The 12,552-nt window shown below is 40.9% G+C and overlaps 2 protein-coding genes across 2 annotated transcripts; both read right to left on the bottom strand.

Moving 5' to 3' along the window:
* Positions 1-4,367: 4,367 nt before the first annotated feature.
* On the bottom strand, positions 4,368-6,268 carry LOC117560616 (interferon-induced protein with tetratricopeptide repeats 1-like). Its single transcript, XM_034237547.1, has 2 exons — positions 6,264-6,268; positions 4,368-5,670 (listed from the first exon to the last, which is right to left on the bottom strand). Exons 1-2 carry the CDS (start codon positions 6,266-6,268, stop codon positions 4,368-4,370), a joined length of 1,308 nt encoding a protein of 435 aa, XP_034093438.1.
* A 3,424-nt stretch (positions 6,269-9,692) lies between these two features.
* On the bottom strand, positions 9,693-11,910 carry LOC117560577 (interferon-induced protein with tetratricopeptide repeats 1-like). Its single transcript, XM_034237498.1, has 2 exons — positions 11,903-11,910; positions 9,693-10,995 (listed from the first exon to the last, which is right to left on the bottom strand). The coding sequence occupies exons 1-2, from the start codon at positions 11,908-11,910 to the stop codon at positions 9,693-9,695; spliced, it is 1,311 nt and encodes a 436-aa protein (XP_034093389.1).
* Positions 11,911-12,552: the final 642 nt, after the last annotated feature.

Below are 12,552 nucleotides of genomic sequence, written 5' to 3'. Positions count from 1 at the left end.
GACCTGTATCTACAAAGCCCATAGCTCATGATCACAGCTATAGTGTGAAAGGTGACACAGGTATAATAAGTATGAACTCTTAGTAACAAAAGTAATATTTCTTATTTTTAAGTGGTATCATATTTTAATTGTTCGAACATTTACAGTGCCATGTCTTCTACTTACATTAGTCTCAAAGATTGAGGGAAGAAGGGAAGGGATCACTGCCCTCCACCTGCCAGAGGAGCGCAAACAACAAAAACAAGCAAGGTGTCCCGTCATGTACCTGGAAGTTTGGGTTGGCAAAATGGAGTAAGAGAGGGACTTGAAAAACCTTGGTGGCTCTCTACTCATGTTGTTACAGTTGTCTTGGTTACAGCTCTCAAGTTTTTTTTGTGCCATTTCCACATCTTTAGAAAATATGAAAAAATTGAAGTGAAATCAACCTCATCTCTGGAGAACAAACTTCGATTTCTCTGTCTTGTGAGTTTGCAGTCTTGCAGTTTTGCTCCTCCACCTGTAACATCACTGCCCCTCCACCTGCCATACAGTAGGTTACTAACAAGATTACTTATATAATACAGTGATAGAATACATGTTTAGTATGCTTACTTATATAAAACAGTAGTATTAAACTTACCTTGTGTTTTCACTCTCACTTAAGTTCCTCTCCCTTTGCCATCAATCCAAAATCAGCTGAGCTGCAACATTATACACACAGGTAATAATCAACATAATCACAAGGACATAATATGGCTCTGCTAAAAACACTCACTCTTACACGCACCAAAGTTATATTTATCTAATATTTAACTCCCTCCACCCCCGCATACAATCCCGTTTAGAAGCCCCTCTTCTCTAATTCAACAACGTTGGACCAAATGACATTAAGAGAACGGAATTTACAATTAAAAGGCTGTTCAACGTCTGTTGCTAACTTGCTTCGGTATCCTAGCTTGATCTGTTATCTGTAAACGTTCCCTAAATCTACTAATTTAGGGATAATCCACTGACATCCTTTAATACACATGTTCAATTGAATCAGATGTACTGATAATATCCGCAATATAAATCTTTAAACTTCTTCTTACCTTTAAAAGTCCGTCACGAACGGTCTATTATGCTGCAACTCTACCGCTCTGCTAGCCTTGGCGCTAACTTCCGGGGAACGATTGAGAGGCTCCACGATCCGCCATTGCTGTAAAAAAGTGGTCCATTGGAGTGAACGGAGATGTCATAACTCTTCTATTATATGGCTCTGCACCAGACCATCCTCCGATGAAATCCTCAGATACTCACCCCGCCCCCTTACTGTGTATCGCTCACTGATTGGACGAGGCAGTGCATGCTTCTTGACATGAGAGCAATACCCCAGCGGAGTGAAGAAAATACATGAACCTCACGGGACTCACTCCTCAGTTTATACTGTGTTTTGTTTCAATTCATGTATCATTTAGTTACAAATATGTGATATATCTGAACAACAAAGTGGTCAAACATTTTTTTATTCATTTATTGGAAACATTTTCATGATTGCTTTTTTCGTTTATACATTTTAAGAATGGTGTTTATCTTTTTTGAGAATGACTTCTTATTTTATTTCATGTATTTGGATCTACAACAGATGATACTAATGTTTATGTCAGTAAATGTGCACTAACAGAGGCGGGGGTGTTTGTGGAAATAACGGGTACAGAGCTGGCTGCTGCCAGACGAACAGCTGTGCAGCGTCATCACAAACGGACGTCGCTTCACGTGACGCTCCGGAGGAAAGGACGTCCCATTGCTCTTAAAACTCATTTCCCTGCTTCTCGTGGTTTCCTTGCGTCCCTCCATGCTTCCCTGGTGGGAGGGACTATACGCAGGGAAACGACGCAAGTGAGGGAAGCAAGGATTTAATTTAATCGACCTGAGAAGCAGCCCAGGTAATCAAGTGAGTGGGGACATGTGTGCCTCATCTGCAGCCAGGATTAACCAGCCACGCCCCCCTGTCACACACCAGCCCTGCAGTGCAGAGACAGAAAGACAGAGTAGTGAGGGGTAAAAGGAGCACACAACAAGTAAAACACAAAAACAACAAAAGCCCCATGCAAAACATAACATGACCAGAACCACAAACTGCTTCATTGTTGACTCAGTAGTCAGGATGTAAGCACCAGAAGAAGCCTACACCTAAGAACTTTTGGAACAAACATGGATATATGGACAGCAGCAAGAGGAAGAGGTAGAGGAACGATAAGAGAGAGGGAGGATGAACTGAAGTCAGTTGAAGAGTTATTTGCAGCATCACGGTTGAAGATATGACCGTCAGGCCTATAGAGTAATGCTTTTTCTTCATGTTGATGAGGAGCTGTGGTCAGACCCAGCTAGGTGGTAAAATGAAGCCTGAGTATATATCTGTCATCTGTTTTAAAACATATATTTGTATTTATTTTTCCTCAAAGGGTCCCTTTCCAATGACTGTATTTGAGGCATCCTTTTTTACACAACTGTAACTATGGGTTGTGCATGAATGTTGCACCAATTAGTTTTGGAGAAAATTAAAAGTATAACAACTGTATATTTGTTTTTCTGCACATATTTCTTAGACTTGAACAATCTTTATACGCTGAATTCTCTACATACAGAACGCCATAAAAGCTGAGTGTGCTTTAGATGGAGCACCACAGTGTGTAGTTGGTAGGACAAAGTGTCTTGTGCTATACATGAAGTGTGTGCCATTTGGTGCAAAGGTTTGGTTTTGGTAAGTGTTTATGTAGTTTTGGGTGCAGTGCTTCATTTTGCAAGATATATGAGGTGTTTCGCACTTTGGGTGTATGGATGTGAGTTGTGTTTAGTGTTTTGAGAAAATAAGCCCTGCTTTCAAAAAATGTGTTTTATCAATTGAAAAAAACTGTAATATCATGTTTATCAGTTCCTCTGTCATGCATGAACTAAGATTACTTTAATGATCTAGATTACTCATGTGCCAACAGGACAGGCGACGTGTCATCTGGAGTACAAGGGTACATCCTGTAGCACTTTTGCATTTTAAGAAATGATTTGGTTACAGGGCATACATAACAAAATCAGCACTTAAATACATTAGATAACTACACAACAATCCAACAATTAGAAAAAAGGGATTAACAAAAACTTAGATATAGCTAACACAGAATGGATATACCATTTATACTTTCATTCTTCCCACATTTCATCAAAGATATGAACGTGGCTTCTTATTCTCATGGTTATTTTTTCCATTCCATACATTTCATTTACTAGATTATTCCACTGTGAGTTACACAATGGTGTTTAGTTGGTTCGACAAAGTGTATTGTCCGATAAATGAAGTGTGTGCCATTTGGTGCAAAGGTTTGGTTTTGTTAAGTGTTTATGAGTGCAGTGCTATATTTTGCAAGACATATGAGGGGTTTTGCACTTTGGGTGTGTGGTTTTGTGAATCGTGTTTAAAAGTGTTTTGAGAGAACGAGCCATGTATAGACAGTATACTTTTACTCAGTCCATCTGCAGCCTTTCAGCCTCATTCTGTGGTTCACACACAACACTCTGACATGTTAGAAATAAAGACCCTGATTTAATTAGTCGTGTGTTTTTAGAAGTTGGAAGAAAACAAGGACCAAAGTCATGATTGATGCTTCGGGATTTTATTTACAGTAAAGTTAAGATAAAACAAGACATAATACAAGTACAGTTGTGATTTCAGTTTTCACCGCTCACCATATAACTAGAAGGACATGTGCAAATCTAAAGAAATACATTTGATAATAATATATTATTTACATATGCATCCAATACAATTTTCAATAACAAGGAAATTAATTAATAATTGTGTTTAAACGTTTTAAATTCAAAACACAAATCTTGGAAATAATTTAAAGTTACAGGCAAAATGTATCAATAAACACTTTTTTAATAAAGAGCATTTGATTTTGATTACATTTTTGCTTCTTTAAAAGTATCCACATGTTAAGCTTGTAGCTTACAAGGTTTGAGTTTACAAAGAGTTTATTAGCAAACATTATGTATATTTAGTTTTTGTATTTAACAATTAAGACACAGCCTAATAACAGTGCGAAGCTCATTTGTATTTTTAAATAGCGTTTGTCTGCTACTAAAGTGTAAAGCACAGTTGAAACCAGCAAATGAGACAGTTCAAAATATAACACATTTAGGTCAGTTTTAACGATGAAAGTCTAAAACCAATATAGAAAAATGTACGTTACAGTTTCAGAGTATGGGTGTTGCTGCCTTGTGTATTACCCGACCAATAGAAGAAAAACATGTGTGTTCTTATTTGCAGCCAATCAAATTTATGAGGATGTACACATTATTTTTGCTAATACAATATATTTTTCCTGGATTTCAAACCATTGCTGTTTAGAACACTACGGCTCTTTCAGGTTTGCCAGAAAATCCCTTATTTCTCGGCACATGCTGTCCCTGCCTCTGTCTCTACTCTTCTCCAGTTCTTTGATGCTGTTCTTACGAAAGAAGGATTGATGCGGTATCTCTGCTGCCTTCATGTGATATCGTATTGACATGTTGCTATTGTGTTTGTGGAAATATAAATATTTTGCATAGTTGTTGTAAAGCATTTGTTTGTCTGCAAGTTCCAGATCACTTTCTAGCAGTTCCTGATATATCTGATCAGATTTAGCCTTACCATCATGTGACAGTGCGTATACCTGAGCAAGGTCTATTTTCTTCCTAAATGATGAATCAGGGTAACGATCAATCACCTCCTCAAGGAGAAGGATTGCTCTGGCTATTATGTCTTGCTTTGGACGACTGTACTTGTCACCGAAGATCTTCCAATTGTAGCAGCGTGCAGCGCATTTCTTCAGATAACGCTCATCTGGATGGTTCTTCAGAGCCTTCTCTGCCAAAACGATGGCCTCATCAACAGATATATACTTTGTGTAAACCCTGAGCAATGGTTTTAAACCACTGTAGCTGCTGACAGGACTTCTCAAAACCTTTGTGGCTAACTCACGTGCTTCAGCTTCTATTCTTTCTCCTCTCTGAGCACGTTGATCAAGGTAGAGAACGGCAAAGTACAAGTTCTCTGGATCCTGTTCTTGGGCAATTCTCATTTTCTCCAAGATGTAATCTTCCAGCCCTGTGCTGCTGTGCTTAGAAGCATACATTAAGGCTAAGGCATGGCTAGTGTTCCACTCTCGTATGCCTGGCTGCATCTCGATGGCTCTCTGGAAGTTATGTACAACAAGTGTTATGTCTCCACTGACCGTCATCAGCGCATAGCCTTTTTCAGCGTAGGTCTCCGGGTGGAGCTCCTCCTGGGATGGAGAAGGGTATTTCTTAATCAGGGTGTCAATCTTAGACAGGTAGGCCTCACTTCCTGCTTGGTCTCCCAGGTGGTGGTGCAGCCAAGCCAGGTTCCCGTAGTTCACCACTAACCAGGGGCCCTCACCTGCACTTCTTATCCGGCTGAAGGCCTCTGTAGCCTTGTTGAAGAACTTCTGGGCTTCTTCATTGGATCCCAGCTTGTACTGAATGAACCCTCGCAGGTTGTAGATGTGACCCAGCCAGGGGTTTCCATCATTGGTGCCAATGTCCTCCAGGTTGTCCTTGCGATGATTAAGTAAGGACGTACTGATGTCAAGATCCCATTTGAAGTGGCACTGCAGGGCTTCAAGTTTGGACACCAGTGTTGGACTCTGGGCAGCACTGATGGAGAATAGAAATAACAAATATTGAATATTTGGGTTATTGTAATATCCCTTAATGTCTGCTAATGTGTGATATAACCACAAACCACTCAGTGATATATGTAATAGACTGCTTAGAGCCCAACATGTTTAAAGACAGCACCTATTGAAGCCACATTGTGTTCATCCTGCTGCCATCTGGCAACGATACTGAATAATCCGAACAAACTACAGGCGAGCTTCTCTCCTCGCTGTGAGACTCTTGAACTCATCCTCCATGCAGCACAGATAAAGAGTTGTTGATCTTTTTTGTAGGAAAACGTCACTACAACTTACATTTACCATAACCCACACCCTGAGTTGTAGAATGAGAATATATGAACTTTAAACGTTCAACCTTTGACGTCATTGAAAGAAAAATAACAAGAATTACAGAAAAGAAGGTCAATGTAGAAAGAAGGGAGGGAGTGAACATCTTGTTGTTGACTAGTATGATTCATAATGCTAATATGTTGCGCTCAGACTCAATAAAACATTAAATAAATCCGTTTTGGGTTTGTGTGCTCTTAAATTACTCATACAATGAAATTAAATTGAGAAGCAGCTTCTCACCTCATCATTCAGCTGTTTATTCGACGCAGTAGTTCTGTAAATGTTAGGATGGTTCTGGTCTTGATGCTTTGTGTTCGCTGCTATAAAGGCAGTGATGTGTAGCTTCTGCTTATAGCTGTGAATGATAGGATGCTAAGGAGCACGCAGTTTTAAATGGTTTTACTGCTGACAAAGCAAACATAAGAGGCGAGGCAGGTCCATATCAAATGTGATGATTATATGATCTTATTACACCTTGACTTTTATTTCCTTAGAAGGAAACTAAAGCCACATATCTCTCATGACTTATCATTTGTTCTGATTATATTACCTCTCAACTTGGTTTAAAGTTCAAATGTACATGAAGGCGATACTGAGTAAAAAATACAAACCCAAGATGCCACTGTCTTTATGGCTGCACCCTCACAATCAGAACCCGTATTATTGGCCAACCATGTGAGCACACGCCGTTTAACAGCTTAGCAAAGACATCAAAGCTGGACAAATAATGGTTTGCAGTTTACATGACGATTATCCACACCAGTAGGTGACAATTATATAAGTATACAAAAATATATATCAAAAATAAGAAATAAATAGTTAACAGGTGAACAATCCTTCATATTTAAACACGTCTATAGTCTGTGGGATATATAGAAATAGTGACAGTGCTTGATGATATGTAAATTAGTTTAAATCAAATGGAAATATGCAGGTGTCATTTGCATTGTTTCTTACACATTTGCATTATGTTTTCACTTTGATTAGCAGCTGTCTGCAGAGTGTCAGAACGAAGAGCTGTAGGAGACACCTGCACCATGACGCTCTGCTGCTGCCATCTACTGCTGTAACCAGGTTACTGTTTGGATACCAAACCTGTTCATATATCGCCTTGGACATATTGTTATACAGCTGTATGAGTTTAATGCTCATGTGGACTTCAAAGATGGAAGTTGAAAAAAAGCTTTAAAAGGTTGTAGTTTAACGTCCATCAGTGCCCGGTGTACAGTACTGCAAACTGTATACATTGAGAAGATGCTTTTTGAAAAACACTGCACACAGTTCGTTAAGTAAGACACAGGAATCTGACATATTCACTTGTTTGCCTTTTTCAAAACACTGCCATTAAAAATGCTACACACATGAACCAATAAACAAATACACATGCCACATGACCAGAACCACAAACTGCTTCATTGTTGACTCATAAATCAGGATGTAAGCACCAGAAGAAGCCTAAGAACTTTTGGAACAAACATGGATATATGGACAGCAGCAAGAGGAAGAGGTAGAGGAAGGATAAGAGAGAGGGAGGATGAACTGAAGTCAGTTGAAGAGTTATTTGCAGCATCACGGTTGAAGATATGACCGTCAGGCCTATAGAGTAATGCTTTTTCTTCATGTTGATGAGGAGCTGTGGTCAGACCCAGCTAGGTGGTAAAATGAAGCCTGAGTATATATCTGTCATCTGTTTTAAAAAATATATTTGTATTTATTTTTCCTCAAAGGGTCCCTTTCCAATGACTGTATTTGAGGCATCCTTTTTTACACAACTGTAACTATGGGTTGTGCATGAATGTTGCACCAATTAGTTTTGGAGAAGATTAAAAGTATAACAACTGTATATTTGTTTTTCTGCACATATTTCTTAGACTTGAACAATCTTTATACGCTGAATTCTCTACATACAGAATGCCATAAAAGCTGAGTGTGCTTTAGATGGAGCACCACAGTGTGTAGTTGGTAGGACAAAGTGTCTTGTGCTATACATGAAGTGTGTGCCATTTGGTGCAAAGGTTTGGTTTTGGTAAGTGTTTATGTAGTTTTGGGTGCAGTGCTTCATTTTGCAAGATATATGAGGTGTTTCGCACTTTGGGTGTATGGATGTGAGTTGTGTTTAGTGTTTTGAGAAAATAAGCCCTGCTTTAAAAAAATGTGTTCTATCAATTGAAAAAAACTGTAATATCATGTTTATCAGTTCCTCTGTTATGCATGAACTAAGATTACTTTAATGATCTAGATTACTCATGTGCCAACAGGACGGGCGACGTGTCATCTGGAGTACAAGGGTACATCCTGTAGCACTTTTGCATTTTAAGAAATGATTTGGTTACAGGGCATACATAACAAAATCAGCACTTAAATACATTAGATAACTACACAACAATCCAACAATTAGAAAAAAGGGATTAACAAAAACGTAGATATAGCTAACACAGAATGGATATACCATTTATACTTTCATTCTTCCCACATTTCATCAAAGATATGAACGTGGCTTCTTATTCTCATGGTTATTTTTTCCATTCCATACATTTCATTTACTAGATTATTCCACTGTGAGTTACACAATGGTGTTTAGTTGGTTCGACAAAGTGTATTGTCCGATAAATGAAGTGTGTGCCATTTGGTGAAAAGGTTTGGTTTTGTTAAGTGTTTATGAGTGCAGTGCTATATTTTGCAAGACATATGAGGGGTTTTGCACTTTGGGTGTGTGGTTTTGTGAATCGTGTTTAAAAGTGTTTTGAGAGAACGAGCCATGTATAGACAGTATACTTTTACTCAGTCCATCTGCAGCCTTTCAGCCTCATTCTGTGGTTCACACACAACACTCTGACATGTTAGAAATAAAGACCTGATTTAATTAGTCGTGTGTTTTTGGAAGTTGGAAGAAAACAAGGACCAAAGTCATGATTGATGCTTCGGGATTTTATTTACAGTAAAGTTAAGATAAAACAAGACATAATACAAGTACAGTTGTGATTTCAGTTTTCACCGCTCACCATATAAATAGAAGGACATGTGCAAATCTAAAGAAATACATTTGATAATAATATATTATTTACATATGCACCAATACAATTTTCAATAACAAGGAAATTAATTAATAATTGTGTTTAAACGTTTTAATTCCAAAACACAAATCTTGGAAATAATTTAAAGTTACAGGCAAAATGTATCAATAAACACTTTTTTAATAAAGAGCATTTGATTTTGATTACATTTTTGCTTCTTTAAAAGTATCCACATGTTAAGCTTGTAGCTTACAAGGTTTGAGTTTACAAAGAGTTTATTAGCAAACATTATGTATATTTAGTTTTTGTATTTAACAATTAAGACACAGCCTAAAAACAGTGCGAAGCTCATTTGTATTTTTAAATAGCGTTTGTCTGCTACTAAAGTGTAAAGCACAGTTGAAACCAGCAAATGAGACAGTTCAAAATATAACACATTTAGGTCAGTTTTAACGATGAAAGTCTAAAACCAATATAGAAAAATGTACGTTACAGTTTCAGAGTATGGGTGTTGCTGCCTTGTGTATTACCCGACCAATAGAAGAAAAACATGTGTGTTCTTATTTGCAGCCAATCAAATTTATGAGGATGAACAGATTATTTTTGCTAATACAATATATTTTTCCTGGATTTCAAACCATTGCTGTTTAGAACACTACGGCTCTTTCAGGTTTGCCAGAAAATCCCTTATTTCTCCGCACATGCTGTCCCTGCCTCTGTCTCTACTCTTCTCCAGTTCTTTGATGCTGTTCTTACGAAAGAAGGATTGGTGCGGTATCTCTGCTGCCTTCATGTGATATTGTATTGACATGTTGATATTGTGTTTGTGGAAATATAAATATTTTGCATAGTTGTTGTAAAGCATTTGTTTGTCTGCAAGTTCCAGATCACTTTCTAGCAGTACCTGATAGATCTGATCAGCTTTAGCCTGACCATCATGTGGCAGTGCGTATATCTGAGCAAGGTCTATTTTCTTCCTAAATGAGGAATCAGGGTAAAGATCAATCACCTCCTCAAGGAGAAGGATTGCTCTGGCTATTATGTCTTGCTTTGGACGACTGTACTTGTCACCAAAGATCTTCCAATTGTAGCAGCGTGCAGCACATCTCTTCAGATAACGCTCATCTGGATGGTTCTTCAGAGCCTTCTCTGCCAAAACGATGGCCTCATCAACAGATATATACTTTGTGTAAAGCCTGAGCAATGGTTTTAAACCACTGTAGCTGCTGACAGGACTTCTCAAAACCTTTGTGGCTAACTCACGTGCTTCAGCTTCTATTCTTTCTCCTCTCTGAGCACGTTGATCAAGGTATTGAGCAGCAAGGTACAAGTTCTCTGGATCCTGTTCTTGGGCAATTCTCATTTTCTCCAAGATGTCATCTTCCAGCCCTGTCCTGTTGTGCTTAGAAGCATACATTAAGGCTAAGGCATGGCTAGTGTTCCACTCTCGTATGCCTGGCTGCATCTCGATGGCTCTCTGGAAGTTATCTCCAACAAGTGTTTTGTCTCCACTGACCGTCATCAGCGCATAGGCTTTTTGAGCGTAGGTCTCCGGGTGGAGCTCCTCCTGGGATGGAGAAGGGTATTTTTTAATCAGGGTGTCGATCTTAGACAGGTAGGCCTCACTTCCTGCTTGGTCTCCCAGGTGGTGGTGCAGCCAAGCCAGGTTCCCGTAGTTCACCACTAACCAGGGGCCCTCACCTGCACTTCTTATCCGGCTGAAGGCCTCTGTAGCCTTGTTGAAGAACTTCTGGGCTTCTTCATTGGATCCCAGCTTGTACTGAATGAACCCTAGCAGGTTGTAGATGTGACCCAGCCAGGGGTTTCCATCATTGGTGCCAATGTCCTCCAGGTAGTACTTGCGATGACTAAGTAAGGACGTACTGATGTCAAGATCCCATTTGAAGTGGCACTGCAGGGCTTCAAGTTTGGACACCAGTGTTGGACTCTGGGCAGCACTGATGGAGAATAGAAATAACAAATATTGAAACACATAATATTTGGGTTATTGTAATATCCCTTAATGTCTGCTAATGTGTGATATAACCACAAACCATCCATCCATCCATCCATCCATCCATCTTCTCCCGCTTATCCGTGGTCGGGTCGCGGGGGTAGCAGTTCCAGCAGAGAGCCCAAAACTTTCTTTTCCCTGGCGACATCAACCAGCTCTGACTGGGGGATCCCAAGGCGCTCCCAGGCCAGCGAAGAGATATAATCCCTCCACCTGGTCCTAGGTCTACCCCTTGGTCTCTTCCCAGCTGGACGTGCCTGGAACACCTCCCTAGGGAGGCGCCCAGGTGGCATCCTAACTAGGTGCCCGAACCACCTCAACTGGCTCCTTTCGACGCGAAGGAGGAGCGGCTCAACTCCGAGTCCCTCCCTGATGACCGAACTTCTCACCTTATCCCTAAGGGAGACACCAGCCACCCTGCGGAGAAAACCCATCTCGGCCGCTTGTATCCGCGATCTCGTTCTTTCGGTCATGACCCATCCTTCATGACCATAGGTGAGGGTAGGAACGAAAATGGCCCGGAAGACAGAGAGCTTTGCCTTCTGGCTCAGCTCCCTTTTCGTCACAACGGTGCGGTAAAGCGACTGCAGTACCGCTCCCGCTGCTCCGATTCTCCGGCCCATCTCACGCTCCATTGTTCCCTCACTCGAGAACAAGACCCCGAGATACTTGAACTCCTTCACTTGGGGTAAGAACTCATTCCCTACTTGGAGTGGACAGTCCATCGGTTTCCTGCTGAGAACCATGGCCTCAGATTTGGAGGTGCTGATCCTCATCCCAGCCGCTTCACACTCGGTTGCGAACCGATCCAGTGAGTGCTGAAGGTCGCAGACCGATGAAGCCATTAGAACCACATCATCTGCAAAAAGCAGTGGTGCAATCCTTAGTCCACCGAACTGCAGACCCCCTCCCCCATGACTACGCCTCGAAATCCGATCCATGTATATTACAAACAGGATTGGTGACAAAGCGCAGCCCTGGCAGAGGCCAACCCTCACCGGAAATGGGTCCGACTTACTGCCGAGGACCCGGACACAGCTCTCGCTTTGGGAGTACAGAGATTGGATGGCCCTGAGTAGAGACCCCCCTCACCCCATACTCCCGCAGCACCTCCCACAGTAACTCCCTGGGAACTCGGTCATACGCCTTCTCCAAGTCTACAAAACACATGTAGACCGGATAAGCGTACTCCCAGGCCCCCTCCAGGATCCTTGCGAGAGTAAAAAGCTGATCCGTCGTTCCACGACCAGGACGGAATCCGCATTGTTCCTCCTCAATCTGAGGTTCGACAATCGGCCTGACCCTCCTTTCGAGTACCTTAGAGTAAACTTTCCCGGGGAGGCTGAGTAGTGTGATGCCTCTGTAATTGGCACACACCCTCTGATCCCCCTTTTTAAAAAGGGGAACCACCACCCCGGTCTGCCACTCCTTCTGTACTGTTTCCGACTTCCACGCAACGTTGATGAGACGTGTCAACCATGACAGTCCCTCAACACCCAGA

Source organism: Gymnodraco acuticeps, unplaced genomic scaffold (genome assembly GCF_902827175.1).
Source record: "Gymnodraco acuticeps unplaced genomic scaffold, fGymAcu1.1, whole genome shotgun sequence".
Classification (NCBI taxonomy): Eukaryota; Metazoa; Chordata; class Actinopteri; order Perciformes; family Bathydraconidae; genus Gymnodraco; species Gymnodraco acuticeps.
Note: the sequence above shows the minus strand (reverse complement) of the source record. Positions and strands in the feature narration are given on the sequence as shown.